Source organism: Cygnus olor, chromosome 10, assembly GCF_009769625.2.
Source record: "Cygnus olor isolate bCygOlo1 chromosome 10, bCygOlo1.pri.v2, whole genome shotgun sequence".
Taxonomy (NCBI): Eukaryota; Metazoa; Chordata; class Aves; order Anseriformes; family Anatidae; genus Cygnus; species Cygnus olor.
The window spans coordinates 9,559,716-9,579,350 of NC_049178.1; the positions used below are offsets into that span (position 1 = coordinate 9,559,716).

Here is a 19,635-nt window from a genome sequence, read left to right on the forward strand (position 1 = left end):
AAGAGCAGGCAGAGCACTAATTATTGCATGTGGTCGGTTTTGTTTGGAAAGCAGGTTAAAAAGCCAGTCCCAGCTCCACACACAGCAATTCCCTGGCTCAGCTCAAGCACCCCCAAACCGGACTGCTGCCCCTCTGCACCCAGCCGGGGTGTACTGTGCCACCGCCTCACCCCGCTCCGGCTCTCATAGAAACTCAGAATGGCTCAGGTTGGAAGGGACCTTAAAGATCACCCAGTTCCAACCCCTCTGCCATGGGCAGGGACACCACCCACTAGATCAGGTTGCTCAAAGCCCCATCCAGCCTGGCCTTGAACACCTCCAGGGATGGGGCATCCACAGCTTCTCTGGGCAGCCTGTGCCAGTGCCTCACCACCCTCTGAGTGAAGAATTTCCTCCTAACCTCTAACCTAAATCTCCCCTCTTTCAGTTTAAAATCATTCCGCCTTGTCCTATCATTATGTACATGAGTAAAGAGTCCCTCTCCATCCTTTTTATAAGAACCCTTTAAGTATTGAAAGGTTGCAATGACGTCACGCCGAAGCCTTCTCTTCTCCAGGCTGAACATCCCCAGCTCTCTCAGCCTTTCTTCATAGGAGAGCTGATCCAGCCTCTGATCAGCTTTGTGGCCCTCCTCTGGACCCCCTCTAACAGCTCCATATCCTTCTTGCCTTCTTGTGCTGGGGGCCCCAGACCTGGATGCAGCACTCCAGGTGGGGCCTCCCAAGGGCAGAGCAGAGGGGGACAATCACCTCCCTCCCCTGCTGGCCACTCCTTTTGACACAGCCCAGGACACAGTTGCCCTTCTGGGCTGCAGGTGCGCACTGCTGGCTCATGTCGAGCTTCTCATCCACCAGAACCCCAAGTCCTTCTCTGCAGGGCTGCGCTCAATGAGCTCTTCTCCCAGTCTGGCCTCCTGTCTGGGATTGCCCTGGCCCAGGTGCAGCACCTTGCACTTGGCCTTGTTGAACCTCATTAGGTTCACATGGGCCTTCACTTCGCCAGCATACCCAGGTCCCTTTGGATGGCATCCCCTCCTTCTGGCGTATCAGCTGTACCTCTCAGCTTGGTGTCATCTGCAAACTTGCTGAGGGTGCACTCAATCCCACTGTCTATGTGACTGATGAAGATATTAAACAGCACTGGACCCAGGACCGACCCCTTACCAACATGTAGCTGAGAGCTGCCCATGTGAATACAGGAGAAGTGGGCTGGTCAGGCTCTCAGGAGCACCCGCTCAGATCTTTGTGGGCCCGTCTGTGCCGGGAGAGAAGCCTTCTTCATCACCTTGTTCACCACAGCAAGAGATGTGCCCCAAAATATGTGTCTGCAGGGCAGCAGGGATATGAGAGAGGTGTGGATCTGGCGGCATTAATAATGCTATATTATTATTATTATTATTGTTATTGTTATTATTATTATTATTATTCCTGTCTAGGATGCCTCAATGCCCAGGCAAGGGCTGCTCCTGCTCAGGTGGCCCCAAGCAGCAGCCAGCAGCACAAATGACCACCAGCAGTGACACAAGGACAATGACATGGCTGGAAATCCCTGTGGGGACTCTGCCCCGTGGTGCTTGTGCCTCGTGACAGCAGCTTAGGACCAGCTGCGCTGGCCAGGCAGGCTGGTGGCTTGCCTTGCAGGGGGCTGCGGCATTAGGTCTGCACCGAGTAGCTCCTCCTCCCCACCAGAGGGACTACCTCCAGGCCTAGAAAGTGCTTTGGGTTTTCATCACGTGGGATTTGAGGGGCTGTTTTTAGTCCAGTTTCCTGAAGGCGTGAGGTTTGTGAGCTTGTGAGGCTGGTTCCCTCCTTCAGCGCTGAACCTGCTGGTTATCGTCACCCACAGCGCGCAGCTGGAGGCTGGGCAGGCAGCCAAGGCCCCTGGAGCTTTGTGAGCAACGAGAGCTCCATGCTGCATGCTCAGCGAGGGGCTTTGGGGCCAGCCAGAGCAGGGCACAGCAGAGGCTGGGGTGTGGTGGAAGCGCTAGGACTGTGCAGCAGCCCTGGTGGAGGTGGCAGAGGATGTCAGGGCCTGCTGGCCTGACCACTGCCCCAGTGGTGGGTGCTTTTGTTTGCATTCAGGATGCTTTTACGGCATTGCACTGCCTGGAGTTTCTCTGTTATGCAAATAGGTTGAGAAATAGAGGATATGAGATTAAGGCTATGCAACACTCAACTGGATGAATTATTTGCCCCTGTGGGTCCCCAGACAGATCTTAACAGTCTGTACAGCTCCGTTCTTGCTTGCTTACTCTGTCAGTGCTATGGACTATTTGTCCCCAACTTTAAACATCTTTTACCAGTTATTTTCCAGAAGCCAAACTAGTGCTTACATAACCATCAGTAGTTATGCAACCCACCATTCAAGCTTTGTTTGCTGGGAAACAATGTGTGTTTGTTTATTCATTCTTTGTCCTTCTCAATGGAGGAAATACATCCTGTGTGCCCTTGGCTCTGTCACTTTTTGCAGTTGTGATGAACATCTCTGCCAGTCTCTTACTGCGCTCTGCTTCTACCTTCACACCCTTGCTTACCAGCACTGGAAGATAAGTTATCACATGGGATGTGAATGGGTACAGAGGCACTGACTACCACGTGCTGATGCTCATTGTGCTCCTGCCACTGCAAACAATACTAGTTTTGAACCTTCGGATTCCGCTCTCACCTGCAACTAATTTGGAATTGTTTGAGATTTCTGATAGCTGGAGCCCTCTCTGTCTTATTTCTTCTCCCCTGCACCATGGAGGAGTGCGGAGAACCTGCTGTGAGAACTAGAAGAAAAAAAATCGGCTCTATTAGCTGGTATACAAAATGCGTTGGTCCAAGTTTGAATGCTATCAGTGAAGAAACTAGAAATGCAAGTAACCTTATACTTTCGGCTTGTGGCTATAGATTAGTCAACATGTCCCCATCCACATGCACGCATGGATTGCTTACACTCCAAACGTCACCAAAGGTGCATTATGGCATTAGGACACTCATCGAGGAAAGGATGATGAAGGATCTTGAAGGATCTGCAGCTTTATAGCTATGTCTCAAGTTACTAATACAACTTAGTATCTAATGAGAAGAGATGTGCAATGGAGCTGAACATTCATGAAGCCTTAGCCACAAGCTGCTTGTTGCAGTGCAAGGAAACCAGGGTGGGGCATTACATGCTCTGGAACATGCCTTAGTAAGATCAGGTTAATGTCACAGCAAGTGAAAGCTAATCCCTTCGGAGTAGCAAAGAAACTGCTTGCATACACCATAATCTGGGGGTGGGTTTTAGCAAGCTACTTTATCAACTGCCTTGTTTAGCAATAGACCTAAATTGCCATATTAATCCTAGTGCCTGAGGTCAAGTAGTTCCTGCCCTCCTGCGCAACACTGCGCCAGGCGGAGGCAGTAGGCACTTGCCTGGCTTGCAGATGACTTTTTAGATGGAACTCATTGACTTAGGAAGCTGAGTCTTTTGAAAGGAATTCTTTCAGGAAAAGCAGTGTCCTTCAGTACATACTGAAAGTACGGGTGATTGCCAATGGGTGGAGGTGATGTCTGCAGATTGACTACAGTCTAACTCCCAAAAGTGGCTTTGTAATATTACAGTAATATTACTGCAATATTAACAGCAATAATAACAGCAATAGCCAGTGCCAGGGAAGCTTGTTACCTCCTGAAAGCAAGAGTTGTGCAGTAACTTGTGAAAACTTGGCCTGTAGCAGTTAAAGGACATACCGCTGCATGAAAAAAAGTAGCGTTGTGCTCTGCTCTAGACCTCATGACAACAGTGTCCTCTCAATACATATATTCACCCATACTGCTACATACGTACTTGGAACTACCCCCTGATTAAAGTATGCACTTGCTATTCATGAACGCATTACGTAGGCCTGTTGCCTAATTGACATGCAAATTATCAGAGGTTGCAAAAGCTACACTGATACTTTATTACAAGCTACTTCTCTCAAAGACCTGACTTATTAGGAATTGTTCACTGATAAGCAGTTTTTCCACTGAAGGTTAGCGTGGAGCACACATGAAAGTAGAACATGCAACTGGAGTGAACTTGGGCAAGAACTTGGGCAGCCACAAGCAACCTTGCACCTCCCATCCATATAATGGGATATAGGCCCTCCCTTCCTAGGACATTACACCCTGACTTTTTTTTTTTAAAGAAAAAAACAACTGTGTCAAGCAGTCACAAAGTACCACTTATTAAATCCCATTGGCAATTTTCCTCTTGAAACAACAGAATGCTTCTCAGGTACAAAAAAGGACCCTGCTGAGCACTCAAGTGGAAGCACCTGCGTGAGACTACTGCACATACAGCTAACCAAGAGTAAAGCAGCAGAGGGCAGGTAGCAGAACCCCTTCTAAATGCTCTCCTGCTCATACTGCAGCATTATCTTAAGTAAGAATATACTAAGTTTTTGTGCATGCATAGTACTACATCAACACATCTGCTAGCTTTAAAGTTCTGACAGGAGCTCGGGCGCAACCTCTAGAGACTTGGCTGACTGCAAAACCTAAGCACCTAAAACCTAAACTGCATTAGTTCTTGGGCTATCAACACCTGACAGCTGATTTCTGCTTGCTGGCCGTAGCTGCCTTGGCGAACACTAGACCTGCTTCCCTGCCCACATTGCATAGGCTGTTCGGCTCCCTCTTGGCCCTGGGAGAGGCAAGGCCAGTAGCACCCATGTGGTGCCAGAACTGTTGTGAATGTTGCACCCTTCTGTAGCTCATGAGTGGTTAAGAACATTCCCATCTCAGCTTCAGTGTAGCACTATCCTAACCTTTGTTTGTACTGATATGGGTTAGCACCTCCCAACACGTAAGATGCCCTGGGACTGACTAAAAAAATAACAGCCCAGGGATAAGGCATAGTGTTTTACACCCACTCCCAGATAGAATTAGGATGCACATGGAGTGTACCACAGGGCTAGATGCCCACAAAACCCATGTGAAAGAATGGAGAAGCAGAGGGGAGCCTAGACATAGCCTCAACAAATTTAAGGTAGAAGTTCCTGAGGAGCTTTAAGTACCCATAGGCCTTCTTTTAATAGATAAACTCATCCCTCACACTACACAAGGAAATGGTACTGAAAGTTCTGGTTTACACTCATTGAGAAGGCAGTACTTCAGATGAAGGTCAGTGTAGATCACTTTTTATTCCAGGGATGCCCTTTTAACCACTGACAATTCATCTTACGGAAGCTGAATATGAAAAATAAAAATACAACTAAACAGTGGCTCTAGAAATTTATTTTCAGAGCTTAGTGCTTTAACTATGATTAAAATGCTTATAAGCAATTTAAAAATGCTACTGACTGGGTACTAGAACTAGATGAGAGTAAGATTAACACCATTACTTTCATGCACTGACAGATACTAATTTGCTCATTCCACTGAAGTAAGATCTTTCCCGTTCACTCATCACTTCAAAATGTAGAGGTCTTCTACAGAAGTTACATTCAGCTGATGAGTGTGGTTTCAGCTCCAGACCAACATCCTTCCATGTAGCCAGCAGTTTTTCTGTTATAAACAGAAAAGTTCAAGTCATATAACATCAAATCACTTTAGAGAAGCAGCACAACAGAAGCATCAGCATACCTATTCTCCTAGCAAAGAAAACTATAAGAATCGTCTGACACAATGTGACTGGACTGCAGTAAAGCCTTAACCTTAAAAAGGTATGCTCATACTACCTCTTCTGACAGGATACAAGAGTAACTGCTTCCCCCATAAAGATCAGTGTTTAAGACAGATTAAAAGCTCAGCTGAGCACAGCAGATTTCTCTGGACACCCCTCCCCCTTCTAACAAGTAAAGATTGGTTTGGACAATGCAAACAGATCCCCAGAAATGGCTGGGATAGAACCAGCTGTATGTAGGACTGCACTGGGCTCGCACACTATTCTAGGTCACAGCATGCTGGCTTTCACAGGTCATGCTCAAAGCCAGTTAAGTACAGAAGTGTGCTATGTATGCTGCAGCAGTGGAAAGACATTGCCCAGCTAATACAATTTAAATTTGAACTGTTTCCTAGTCTTTAATATTGAGAGTGTATAAACAGCCCAGAGTTTCCACTGCACCACTCACCAAGAAAATAACTCATCATCTGAGGGGTATGGTGAGGTGTAGGGGCAATACGTAGCAGCTCTTCTCCACGGGGGACTGTGGGGTAGTTGATTGCTTGGACATAGATGCTGTGTTGGCTCATTAGCCTGTCACAGATCTCTGTATTTTTAGCAGCATCTGCAACCTGAAATTCAAAATCAAAGTTTTAAGATTAACAAAAACATGTAAGGTAGCAGAGTTGTCGGCCCAACTTTGCCAGCCACAAGTCAAGCACGACTAGGCTTCCTTGTGCCCACTAAACAGAACATGCATCAGACAAAGACTAAAAGCTTTTACTCTAGTGCCCTCTGGGCCTAAGCAGGTAACTGTTAATACCTGAACTCCTCTTCTTTTTACTGGCTTATTACCACTATCTTTGATTTCTCTATACTGTTAGATGGTAGGTTTTGTACACTACCATTGTGCTTTACAACATTTTTATCAGGCAGAAGTCCGCTTAATCACAGCCTTATTCAGACAAGGAAGGTAAGCCAGACTCCTAGCACATCACTGCTGAACACTATGGCAGGTTTCAACTTTGTGAATGTTCATTAATACCTGGAAACTTTATTAATACCTGGAAACAATGTGATCACAGCCATGAAAACAGGCACCGTGGTCCTGTGTCATAGATATCCTAGTACTCACCCTTACTGGAATGATGTGACTTGGGCAGTGCACCACAGGAAGCCCTGCATCCATCAGCATTTGTCTCATAAGCTTCACATTGCGTTGGTGCTGGCGCCTCAGCACTTGCCCCTCCGCACTCTTCAGAGTTCGGACAGATTCTAGGGCGCCAGCTAAGAGCATGGGTGGCAGGGATGTTGTGAAGATAAAGCCAGCAGCATATGAACGAACAGTGTCTATCAGGGAACTTGTACTGGAGATGTATCCTCCTACACAACCAAATGCTTTGCCTAAAAAAATAGAAAAGTAAATCATCCCAACTTATTCCTTCCACCCATTAGAACAGCTTGAAGTATTACAGCCTTACTTCATTTTCACTTATAAGGAGTGAGTTATTTTGACAACATTAAGTACACAGCAGGCAACAGTTCCAGCCCCCCCCCCCCACCTTGTATTTACTCAGCACATGTTGCGGTTTTGTTTTTAAAAACTGTCCCAGTAACAATTGAACTAGTTATTACACAGCAAGCACAGCTCAAGATCATCTCAAACATTCAAATTCTGATTTGGGGGAAGAACTTTTAAGTACAATCATCAAGCACAGACTTCTGTTGTGACCCTAGAAGATCAACACTAAGTCTCTCAACAGATTTAAATTAATCTGTTCCAGAGATGCTAGAAATAGCCTACACTCCTAAGGAACACACATTATTGTTACTGTGGTGAATACAAGTCCCCCTTTTCCAAACAAGGCGGGAACGCTCAGGTACCAGAACAGAGCAACAAATAAAAACATGGTGTCTGGTGAGGAATTCTATTTTTATTAGGCTGTAACAAGTCAGTAAGAGTTTGAGACATTAGCTTTCCTGGTAAGTTGTATGTTTGGGAAGCTGTTTAGAAAAACCTTTCCAATTTGCAGCAGTAAACTTACACCCAAGCCTGCATTCTACTTTGATAATAGCAGTTGCTTCAGTTCTTGCCAAGTCTTTTTATGTAACTCCCCATCTCAGGTTTCTGGATTAGGAGCACTCCATTTGATATAAAAGAACCAAGTACTACTAAGTATAGAGTACTACCTTGCTATCTTTCTCACCTGAATTTCCTCAGGACTTGTACAATATGTTACAAAAAGGATTTTTTTGCTAGCTTGTTAAAGTAAAAATGCTGCCTTTGCTGATTAGTAAGGCAAGGTAAGTAGCTTAAATACTTTCCAAAATGCAGGACATACTTAAATCCTTTGGGCTTTCTGAAAAACACTAACCTCCCCCCATCATAAATCCTTAGCAAGTTCATTTCAATAGACTGATTTTGAGTTAACCCACTTAATTTGGCTGCTCAGAAGCTTTACTGCCTTAGAATACATAAGCTGCTGTGAAACCACCAGGCCATGCATACCAAGCGTTCCAGAGATGATGTCCATCTTGTGCATGATTCCATCCCGGTCTCCGATACCGCCACCTCGAGCTCCATACAGCCCCACAGCATGCACTTCGTCCACAAAAGTGATTGCTCCATGTTCGTGGGCCACATCACACAGCTCTTCCAGAGGACAGACAGCACCTACAGACCAAAGCACCAATAGGCAGCTTAGGATTCCCTGTATTCAACTTGGATAAACATTGGGCTAAAATGCTGTAAGGGTTTAGATAAAAGAAATCTACTTTTAGACCCAAAACACAGATGATTTGAGCGCTGACTGCACTGGAAGGAGAGAGGAGTTTATGCCACCTTACCATCCATTGAGTGCACAGTTTCAAATGCAACAATTTTAGGGGTAGATGGATCAGACTTCTTCAATAGTTCTCGAAGATGGCTGACATCATTATGGCGAAATATGTGTTTCGGTACCCTGCTGTTCCGAATCCCCTGGATCATGGAGGCATGGTTTCCAGAATCAGAGTAGATCTCACAGCCTGAGGGAACAACCCAGTTACAAGTCAAGTACAGAAAGCACCGGCTAATTCCCAGCATCATTTCACACACGGTAAGTGCTCAAGCAGCAAGAGAAAGTTCTAGAAAGTTCTCTTGGCCAGAGGAAAAAGAGAAAAATCATAAGGCAAAAATAGTGTTTGAGGCTTATTTTGTGTCTAAACCAATAGAAATTTGAGCCTAAAGAAATGCAGAAGGGTTCTTCCAAGTCCTGAACACTTTATGTAAAAACTTCTGGAGTTAAAGCAAACCTGTCCTGAACTACATCAGAGGGAGACAAATTCACACCCCCAGGTATAAGGACACTACATCCCTGCTGCCTCATTTTCAGGTAGAATTTAAGTCAAAGTAAAAGACCCAGTGCTTTTTGCTCAATTCCTTCTGAAGTTCATAGCAGCGAATTCAGTCTCAGTATGCTACAACTATGACTTGCACGAGCTGCACACAATTTATAGCATTTAAACAAAATATACTCTTCTGGTTGAGTAGGATGAACCCCCCCCCACACACACACACTTTGGGTGGACATTTGCAAAACATACTCCCAACTGCTCAGTGCGAGTTTGTTTTTGTGGTAAATACAAGATGCACTTTGAGATCTCACCTGGCAGCATTTTAGCTAGAGTAAAGAGGGTGGAATCATTGGCTACAAAACAGGAGGAGAACAGCAGTGCTGCATCTTTTCCATGAAGATCAGCTAGTTCTTTCTCCAAATCAACATGAAATTTGCTTGTTCCCGAAATATTTCTTGTGCCTCCTGCTCCAGCACCATGCTGTTTCAGTGTATCCCTGCAAAGGGCCCAAAGAAAGACAGTGTTACTGAGCACCACAGACGGATAGCAGGATCATTGCTCAAGACATTCTAGTACCTAATCAATATTGTCTTAAAATGGAACTGGCTGTCAAAAGCTGCTGTTAGTTTTAAGGTCTTGAGCAACCAGCACAACTCAGGGGTTCAATAAGCTAAGGAATCAGTACAGCTACAATATACCATCCAGTTTGTCCAGTAGTATTTAGAAGTTTGAGGAAAAAAAATCAGATGAGGTCATGGACTGGCAAGTAAATAGTATTTGGTTCTACAGCAGTAATAATTTACCTACTCTAGCTCAAGAGGAGCTTGATTATAACAAGAACAACACTAGAAGCAGGTTATGTAGCATAGTGCAGAGGTCAGTTCTTCAGATGTCTTCCTACAAAAGCTTCTGCAGAGCACCCTAGGCTTGTAAATGACCCTTAATACGGCACTACTCACATAACTGCTCCACACACACGGGGATGACGACTCATGCCCAGGTAATCGTTGCTGCACCAGACGGACACCTCCTTCTTGGTGATCAGAGAATCAGAGTAGTCATCTGCCATGGGAAAGATCTGTGCCTTTCGGTTCACTGTTTTGAATACTCGATAGGTGTGATCTTTCTTCTTTTCATCTATCTTTCTCTCAAAGAACTGATCGTACTGGAAGGTGGATACGGCTGAAATGAGACAGACTTCAGCACACAGGAAAAAAAAAATCACAAGGGATCAGGTCTGTGAGGGTTTTGCTATATTATCTTACATTTTGGCAAGTTATCCTGAAGCAGATGAGACACGCTCTCAGGTCTTTGCTTCAGCATAATATCGTTAAACCTCTTGAGCAAGCCACTCTGCTCTTCTCCCTCTGTCTCAGTGTTCCTCACTGGGGAAGTAGTTGTTACACTGGCAAATTCTTTACCTACAGACATCAATGAATTATGTCAAGCTAATCAGTTTAAAATAGAGGTTGTTGAGTTAAAATGTTGCAGTGCTGAACTCAACTCAAGTAGCTTAACTCTTCATTCTTTAGAAAGCACATACCTGAATCTAAAGGCTCCTGCTGGGATCAGCTACTGCATCTGCTTCTAACTTTGCATTGTATGAGACAAAAGGAAAATCCTTCTAATCAATGACAACATTTGATGTAGTTACCTTATAGCACAATTGATTCATCATGACTCAAAAACCCACCCTATAGAGCTACAGCACTCATCTGAAAGTCAGTACATAGGTAACTGAAGGCAGAATTAAGGTTGGCAGCTTCCTTTCCATTCTAGTACTTTGTTCTGCTAGAAAATAAAAAGACGACAGGCTTCCTTTCTGAGACAGCCAGCAAGGTTTTACAAATATTGGTGAAAAGTTCCTTCCTTTGAAGGACAGCCCTTCTACATCAGATTGCAAGCCAGCCTGTAACACCCTGTAGTTCCATAAACCAAAAACCAGCTAGTTGCTAACTTGCTTTCCAGCCTGGATTCATTCTGCTATTTGTGTAATACCCTGACAGTGTTTCTTCTGTCTCTGGATATACCACCCTCATTTATACCAGCGCCCTGGTAAGGCTCTCTTCAATCCCAAGCACCTGCTTTGGGTGCACAAACAGCTTGATTCACACGTTTAGAACCAGGGCATCAAAATATAGTCTAAAGAATTCCTGCATCAAGATTACCGAGGGCAATCACCGCACAACCCTGCAGGTATGCCATTAACACGTGCATTCCTCAACAAGCTTTTACTGCAATTTACCATAACCCTACCCACACAGGGTAAGCAGCAACTGTCAGACTTGGCACACAACAGAGGAAAGTCAAGCACCAAAGGTTCTAGGAAGGAGCCAACACTTTGGCACACACAGTACATACCTTTCCTGTCCGCCTGCATTTCCTTCACATCCTCTTGAAGTTCAATGCTGGCTTTGCAGAAGACATTGCTGTTCTTGTGGCTCATCTGAGCTGCCAGGAACGGGCATTTCATAGCAGAGCTATGGCCAGCAGCAGCAGGCGGGTGGCCAGCAGGTGGCTGGGATCCATCTGTACTCTGCCGGGCCACATCTTTGGCATTTTTGCCCTCTGAGGAAGGCACAGAAATGAAAGCACTTCAGTTTCATCATTTTAATAGTGACTTGAGCTTTCCTATCCACTATTCTAGCAAATAATTTAGCACAAGCCACTAAGAATTATTTAACTAAGTGCTCACATCTTATTTATACAAGTATGAACACCCAGTGGGCACCTGATTTAAGATCCCTGATGCAGCAATGTACCCTTCTCAGGATAAAAACCTCTCCTTCATCCCAAAAGGGCAGATTTTTATTTCGAAGGCTTCAGTTGTTTCCTGCCACCCCTTCGCTGCCTCAGCTCTTTGTCCTTAGTGCCAGGGCAGGAGCGCCCCAAGGCGCGGTACCAAGTCCAACGAAAAGCCGCTCGAGCGTGAGGGAGGCCGACGGCCTCGCCGCCACCACGCCAGAGCTGCCCGTCCCTGACCTCCGAGACAAGCTGACAGCACCCGCGTTTAATCACCGCGGGCGCCCGGGGCATTAAGCAACCCTTATCGAGAAAGCCGGCCCTTCCAGAAGCTTCTCCCGCGACGTGCCACAGCTGCCGTTCAAGGGCAGCTCGGCCTCTCCGCGGCCGCAGGGCCCGATCGCGGCCCCCGGAGGCGCCGCCTGCCCCGGGCGCGGGCCCCTACTCACCCGGCTGGGCCGCGGGGGTCTCCCCCGCCTGCTGCCCCCGGGCGGCGGAGCCGGCTAGGCCTCGGGCGGCGGTCGGGGGTGCCGCCTCCATCATCTTGGGGCAGTGCTGGGCGTAGAGCAGCAGGGAGGGCCCGGCCTTCTGCAGGAAGGCCTGCGAGACGCGGGCCAGGAACGGGCAGCGCCGCACCACCGCCTCCATCGCCTCAGCTTCCTCGTCGCCTCAGCTGACAGCCCGGAAGTGACGCCGCCGCCGCCCACCCGGCACACCTCCCGCTCGGGGGCCGCGCCGCTGCCCCTTATATAGCCCCGCCCGGCGCCGCGCAGGCGCGCTGCGGCCAACCCGCCGCCAAGCCCCCAGGGCGCAGGCGCGGGAGCGCGTGGGGCGGGGCGTCCTGAGGGGGTGGGGGCGGGGCCTGGGGGAGCTCGGCGGGAGGGGGCCGTGAGGGGGCCGTGAGCGGGCAGCGCCCCCGCTTCAGAGGATCGCAGAATCACGGAATGACAGATTCGCAGAATCACAGAATCATCTAGGTTGGAACAAGACCACCGAGTCCAACCTCTGACCTAACACTAACGAGTCCTCCGCTGAACCATATCTCTGAGCTCTACATCTAAACGTCTTTTAAAAACCTCCAGGGACGGTGACTGAACCACGTCCCTGGGCAGCCCATTCCAATGCCTCACAACCCTTTCCGTAAAGAAAAAAGCCCAGCCTCTGGGCTTGTGCCTGGTGCTCGGGCGCCCTTGGCGGAAACCCAGCGCCTCCGGTGTCCCCTGGTGCCTGTCCCCCCTGCCCCGCAGAGCCCTCGAGCGGGCGGGGGTCTCGCTGGTGGCGGCAGGACCCCGGCCCTCGCCGTTCTGCTGGCAGAGATGCTCAGGCTGCCTCGTTTTTGAGGCACGGTGCCAACGGTCAGGGTTTGGAGGTTAATAATACCCTCGTGAAAGTGGCAGTGGCAAAGCGAAGTCGAATCTTGCATCCTCTGATTTGCAGTGAACGTTGAAGTTTATCTTTTTTTTTTTTAGAATATTTACAAGCGGGTAGTAATAGAAGGACCTCTCCTGATAAATCTGGCTATCCAAGCTGCCATAGTGCTAATTCCCGTAAGGGATATGCTAACTTCTGAAGTGTGGAAAGAACAGAGAAGGAAGATGATGCATTTCCCTCGCCCCCATCTTGCGAAATAATGATTTTACAGAAGACAGGATTCGGGCAGAGTGCTGCCAGGCCCAGCCTCACATACCTCTTACCCAGGCAGGAGCCGTCTCTAGGGCCCTTTGAGGCAATGTACTTTTCGGAACAGGTACAAAGGTTTGAGGAGGGCTCCTAAAGCTCACTTTTCCTCACAAGTCACATAGCTGCTAGAAGGCACTCATAGTACGGTGGTGGGGGAAATACAAAACTGACATAAAACTCGCTACTGAACTGAAGTTTGGGTACAAAAGGCACACAGGAAGCACTGGTCAGTATTTACATGCTGCAGATTAATCTTTAGACAGCTCCTGTGTAGGAAGGCAGGGGGAAGACTAGCAGGATATTTGCCTGGCCCTCTTCCCTTTGTTACTGACTTGCTTGAAGGGTGCTGGTCACAATATGTAAACATGATCTAAGTAAGTAGATCCAGAGGAAGGCAAGCGTCACAAATGCTGTTCAATAACAGGCTTGCTGTCAACTTCAGCACGTTGCTAAACTCAGGTAAGAGGACGGAATTCTGCCCTCTTCATGCAGCCCTAAGGAAGTAGACGACTTTACAAGGCAGAGGCATGGGATTTGGGCTTTAATAGGGCTAAATGATTTTTTAAGCACAGTTTGCTTGTTGCTTATTAGGAATCTATGGCATTGTTTAATAAGTCTTGATGAAGACTTAAGAAGTCAAGAAGTCTTGATCTTAAACAACTCATTATTCCAACAACGTAATGCAGAAGTTACTATTAAGCAATAAGCTTTCTTTCATCAGTGACCATCATTAAACTAAACTAAATAAATAAATAAAACAACATAAAACAGTTTTATTTTGCTCTGTAAATACATGATTGAACTAAAGCTATGGCATTTGACCTCAGCCTGTATAGTAGTTGTGTTAACAGGAGTCTTGGTCACCTGGTAACACAAGGACTAGGCTTCAATTTATTAGTCTAGCTTGCTCATGGAGAGTGCTCTCTTTTTGTCACTGGCTTTCAGTTAGTGTTACGTCCCTTAGCTATTTGCATTTTGCAAAATACAATAGTTAAGCACTTCAAATTTAAAGATACCTAATCTGTGTTTCAGATTACCACTCTTCAATGTTCAACCATCAACATCTGTCTCCCTACCCCGAATCTTTGAATCACATCGGTTATTTTTAAAAATGAGGAAACATCACAAAATTCTACTGTGCAGATATCTGGTGAGTGTTCCTAGAGCAGAGTTAATGTCTCTGAACCTGAGGGATTATTTCTGTGCAATGGATTAATTTTGGTTTTAACAATGGAAATCAAGTCACATAAGCTTAATTTACAGAGTGTTGACGGTATTTTTCTTTCTCCTCCCACTCCTCCCATACTCAGTGACTATGATGCTTGACTTAGGAGGGGCAGAGGGAATACTTGTTTCATTGTAAGATGCACCAGAGAGGTGTTGTGCAAGTACGCTGGCAGAGGACTGCAGCAGAGCACAGAGCTCATTGCTTGTGGACACCTGCCACAGCAGGTTCAATCCCACAAAAATCTGATAATGCTTCTTTATCCTGATTATCTTAATAGCAGCACCTTAGCATGTTGCAAGGTTGAGAGATGAAGTAAATTAGTCTGTTCTGTTGCTGGAATTCAGAAACTTCTGGTTTTGTATTCAGAAGTGTACATGTCAAGTAGGAAGCCTGAAGAACATCTGCTTTTTACTCAAACTTGATTCAAGGTTGGAAGCTGAGACAGTGACCTTGGCTACAATACAGAGATCTCCAAGTGAAACAGAGCTCTCAGCTTTCCTATCAGACTTCCCTGCAATCTGTACTATTAATCAGATGCCATAATAACACTTATTTAGAGCTTGGTTTGGTGAATTTATTTAACCTTGTACGTGACAGGAGTTGCGCTGAGCTAAACAGCAATGGAATGCCATTAACTTGACCCTGATCTTGGAGAGTTGCAGAAGGAACATGTCGTTGTCAGCGCACAGAGAAGATTGTGAGCTCTGCGACCAACAAAATGGGGGAAAATCAGGGGAAAAGGGTGTCTTCTCAACAATCCCCGAGTATTGCCAGAGTTTATATGTTGGAAGTAATGGAAATACTAGCAAAGCTGCCATTAACTAGAATTTCTTAGGGTTTCAGTGGATTAGTTAAATGGTATTTTATTGCTGCAACATATTACTGTCATCCCACAGGGCTAAGGAGAAACTAGCTTGGACTGCCACACAAACACCCTTTGCCATACTCCAATAAAGAGGAGCCACAAAATGGGCAACACCATTTTGGCTGACTGGAGAACAGGGAGCCCATCCTGTGAGAGAGTGGGCCTATGTAGCCTGTTTAGGGGGAGCTGGCAGGTATGGCAGCCAGGGGAGATGGAACGGCTGCCTCTGAAGGGGTGGAGCAGCATGTCATAGAGCAGGAAAATTATTTAAGCTGAAGGGATAGCACTGGTATGAGAACAAACTTAGTCAACTGACCTTCAAAAAGTTTGGGTTGGAAGCTGGGTAGTTCCTAGCCATAAGCATGTTTCAGAGCAGCCTTCTGGGAAGAGTCCCTGAGATGCTGCGTACCAGCTGGCTTCAGCAGAGGAAGATGGATCTGTGGTGTAGGTCAGGGGAAGGGCTCAGCCACCCCGAGAGTCTCTGCTGATTTTATCTTTTTTAAGCCCATTCCATTCTGATGATTTGTCCATTTCTTTGCTAAATAAGTTGCAAGAGGGGAAAAAAAAGGTTAAATTCCAGCAATTTGGGAGATGGATGAGAAGCCATAGAACGTGTTTCCCATATTGAAATTTAAATGGAAAAAAAAAAAAATCCCCTACTGCAGGGGTTTTCTGCAGTTGTCCATGAATAGTTGCTGTGGAAGATGGTCTCTTTTCATGCTACTGGTTTATCAGGGAGGCTCAGGTGAAAGGTACATTCAGTACTTCCTTCCCATTCCTCATCTCTTGGGTAAGTTTTCCAAGTATTCCTGGAAGCAAAATGTGATGCACAGGTGTGTAACCTTCACCCAGTCTCACATCTGTCAGCAGCTAGCTCCTTTCTTGGAATTTTAATGGATTTTATGCTTTTAAGGGAGCATTTAGGTACTTCATGAGAAAAGCAAGAGTCAAAGCCCCTCTATACCCAGCTTGTCCAAATGAAAGCATGTAACATTAGCAACATTTTGCCCACTTCTCAACTCAGATGCACACATTCCTTATTTTTTCCCACCCAGTCAGTGTCACGAGAGGGCAAGACAGAAAAACAATTCTCCCTCCCCACGCACAAGCCACTGTCTATATTGAGAGCTGAATCTTCTAAGGGAGTGGATATGAACTTGACATCTGGATTTAATCCAGACTCAAATTCCAGGCTTAGATCTGAGAATTTTCGTCTCCAGTGCTGAGACCAGCATTTCTTAGAACTTACTTTACCTTTTAAGGCAAAACTTTAGAGTTGCAAGAGTAGCATAGTAACAATTCCTCCCATGCTGAATTTCTTTAGCAGATTTTCCTCATTTGAATCCAGTGCCCTCCATGTCTTTTTCACATGACGGAAGAGGAAATCTCATTTCTCTCTAGGACCCTGTGATCACCAGAGAATTCAATCTGTCTGGAGGAGCTATTAAATGCTGAGGCAACCATGATCTGTCGAGTGACTGAGCAGCACCCCTGATTTTTAGGCACAGGTGAGACAAGCTTCTTACCCCATCTCATGCAAACAAGCACCAAGTTGTTTTTCTCCCCAGTGTACTGGATGTCTTCTAAAATTGATGATCGGCCTGTGAGTCCTCACAGGGTGTCGGGTCAGGGCATTTTTGCCTGTTTCCCAGGCCCCAGGTAGTTCCCGTGAATGTGGAGGGGTTCATTCACTTGGCAAAGTCCCATTACAGGGGCATGACTCACACACACTCAGCTGGGACAGCAGAAGCTGATGCCTCCCTCTTACAGGTACCCTGCCCTTCTGCTGCAGGGCACCACTCCCTCGTGGGGGCTGCTGCAATTTAGAGCCCAGCTGATTTATCTTGATTCCAGAATATCTCCTTGACTTCCCTCAAGTTGCTTCAGATTTGGAAATCCGAGAGTCTTGTTTTTATCTTGCATCCTCAACTTTGTCTAGCTTTGTGCAGTACGCAGCAGGAACTCGTATGCAGCTCTTTCCATCTGCTGTGAGCTTTGCCTTACATTTGCCCTCACTCTCTTGTTTGCTCCTCTCTCACCTACCAGCAAGGTTAGTTATTGAGGTTTCTTTCAGCAAAAGTCTAATCTTTTCTTATGTATCTGGTATTTTAATTTCTTCTGCAAGGATCAACATTTCAGTGAAGTGAAGAGTAGAAGCATAGCAGAACAGGACACCTGCTGATGACATGAGAAAGTGAGGGAAACCCCCTCCTGACTAGACCCAACCCTTGAGTTCCTGAGTGTGGGTTGTCCCATGAACGAGGACACACTGAGGCAACAGGACTCTTCTGTTATCTGCATGGCTTTTCCTCTTATCCAGTGTCGGATATTGCTTGTCTTGAAATTGTCTGAAGAACTGTCTTGGAGAAAGCAAGCAATAAACAAAGGGAAGTGTAAAGCAGTTTCGATCTTTTATTGTTTCCATCTATGGCCAGGAAAACTTTATAATTACAAAATTAGTTGTTATATTTAATTGTTAGTAATATAAGTTGTTATAGTTGTATAATTAATTTGAATTAGCTTCTTGAAAGAAAGAATCCAAAGGGTGATAGAAAGTGGCGAAACAGGAGAGCGGAAGGATGCCTCACTAAGTGGAGATGTTCCAGAGATCAAAAAATAGGGGAGCACAAAACATCACAGGGCCAAACCCACTCCTATGAGTGGGAGAAAAGTCTGTGTAATGCCCTAGCCTGCAGAAATCTGGAAGGATGAGCTTGGTGTCCGGCCCCTTCCTCTGCAAATCTTTTCATCTCCCAGTGTGTTGGTTCCTGCTGCCCATGAGGCTTCTCTGCTGTTTTGCAATAGCTCTTGTTGCTTAACCTTTGAGGTGCAAGACGTATTTTTCCTCCCCATGTTCTAAAGATTACAGATAAGGTTAGAGGACATCAATAAGTTATTAAAATGATAAGAGTGTCAGCAATAGATGAGAAGGAGCCAGTGCTGAATATCAAGGAAGGAAATTAGTATGTTATAATTCCAAATTGTGAGCTGCAGACCAGAAAAACTCTACAACGTATTCGGGTTACTGGAGTACAGCCGGCTTCCATTCCTCATTTGGCTTTGTACTGAACTCTTCAAAAAGCTGGCAAACGCTCTGTTTGCACTGTCTCACAAACAACCTAAGTCACGCAAAGCTCTGGGCTCTACTTTCAAGGCTCCTGGGCCAATCTGCCTGCCAAACAGCAGAGGCAGTACCAGGAGGAATACAAGTGAAGATCAGCCAGGAGAGCTGGGGATGGGAGTTTCCTGGGGTACTGTGACCCAGCTGGCAGCCTCTTCTGCATGTGGGTTATTTGACTTGATGTTTTTGCAGCAGATTTGAACACCATTTCAGCTTAGATCTATGACATTAGGTGGCTTAGAGGAACAAACTTCTGAAGTCTCTGACTTGGTGTGCTGAGTCTTGTCAGGTATTGGCCTGGGGTGGTGGTAATGGTTGGAAAAGGTTTAATGTGTTGTTCTTGTATCTCCAGGGGACATGGTAAATAACTTGGAGCCTCCAATGTCTTTCAGGAATTTCTCCACCTAATGGGGTGAGGTTCACCTGGTTTCTCTTATAACTGTGCATTGCCCCAGCCCTTGTCAAGGAAGATAAAAGCTGATTCTAGGAAATGTCCTAGAAAGAGATGGAAATGCAAAGACTGTAAAACAAAGAAGTTAAAAGGGATCAGATATGCAATTAAGACTGAAATGTTGAAAATCAAAACACAGGGTTAAGTAATTTTCTTCACTTCCATGCCCAGTTTCTCATGTTGAATTGAATGCAGGATCAAAGCAAGGGAGGGTGGAGAGTTGCTGTGTGTTGCTGGCTTAGCATTAGTGACGGATCATTTGATCGACCTTTGTGCTGTGGTTATATATAGAGCTCTGTTTACCCTAGGGAACTTTAATATACGTTAGAAAATCTGTTCTCTTCAGAGAGAAGAGCCTCTTGCAGGTTACAGCACTTTGCCCAAAGATTCCTGCAGCCATCCCATGAGCTTCTAGGTGAACTGGAGTGTAGCTGTGATGGTTTTTTTTGAAGTATTTCCAAACTTGACCTCTAGTCTTGGCAAGTCTGTGCTTCAAAGTTGAACTTAAAAAAGCAATTCAGAGTTTACATTCTTAAAATGCAGCATCTTGTTTCCAGTGCGATATTTTATAATGTGTTTGTTTATTTATTTTTAAGATC

The 19,635-nt window shown here is 45.9% G+C and overlaps 1 protein-coding gene and 1 long non-coding RNA gene across 3 annotated transcripts; one reads left to right on the forward strand and one right to left on the reverse strand.

The window, feature by feature from the left end:
- The first annotated feature begins 896 nt into the window (after positions 1–896).
- On the forward strand, positions 897–5,517 carry LOC121075752. Its single transcript, XR_005823138.1, has 3 exons — positions 897–1,351; positions 1,436–1,721; positions 2,001–5,517. It is a non-coding gene; the product is annotated as an uncharacterized LOC121075752 (long non-coding RNA).
- On the reverse strand, positions 5,128–12,457 carry ALAS1 (5'-aminolevulinate synthase 1). 2 transcript variants are annotated; one of them, XM_040569311.1, is made up of 10 exons: positions 12,141–12,457; positions 11,311–11,517; positions 10,215–10,370; positions 9,909–10,131; positions 9,261–9,445; positions 8,461–8,640; positions 8,123–8,287; positions 6,749–7,017; positions 6,083–6,245; positions 5,128–5,516 (listed from the first exon to the last, which is right to left on the reverse strand). In XM_040569311.1, exons 1-10 carry the CDS (start codon positions 12,337–12,339, stop codon positions 5,356–5,358), a joined length of 1,908 nt encoding a protein of 635 aa, XP_040425245.1. In that variant the 5' UTR covers positions 12,340–12,457; the 3' UTR covers positions 5,128–5,355. The 2 variants fall into 2 exon arrangements, with proteins under 2 accessions (XP_040425245.1, XP_040425246.1); XM_040569312.1 differs by lacking the exon at positions 10,215–10,370 and having other exon boundaries at positions 9,909–10,146; positions 12,141–12,435.
- Positions 12,458–19,635: the final 7,178 nt, after the last annotated feature.

Excerpts from the sequence above, each read along its gene's own strand:
- ALAS1 (XM_040569311.1), bottom strand. The coding sequence starts at position 12,339 with ATGGAGGCGGTGGTGCGGCGCTGCCCGTTCCTGGCCCGCGTCTCGCAG. Across the intron at positions 9,446-9,908 it reads CGTGTGTGTGGAGCAGTTAT|GGATACACTGAAACAGCATG; the intron begins GTGAGTAGTGCC and ends GGCCCTTTGCAG. Across the intron at positions 8,288-8,460 it reads AACTGTGCACTCAATGGATG|GTGCTGTCTGTCCTCTGGAA; the intron begins GTAAGGTGGCAT and ends TTTGGTCTGTAG.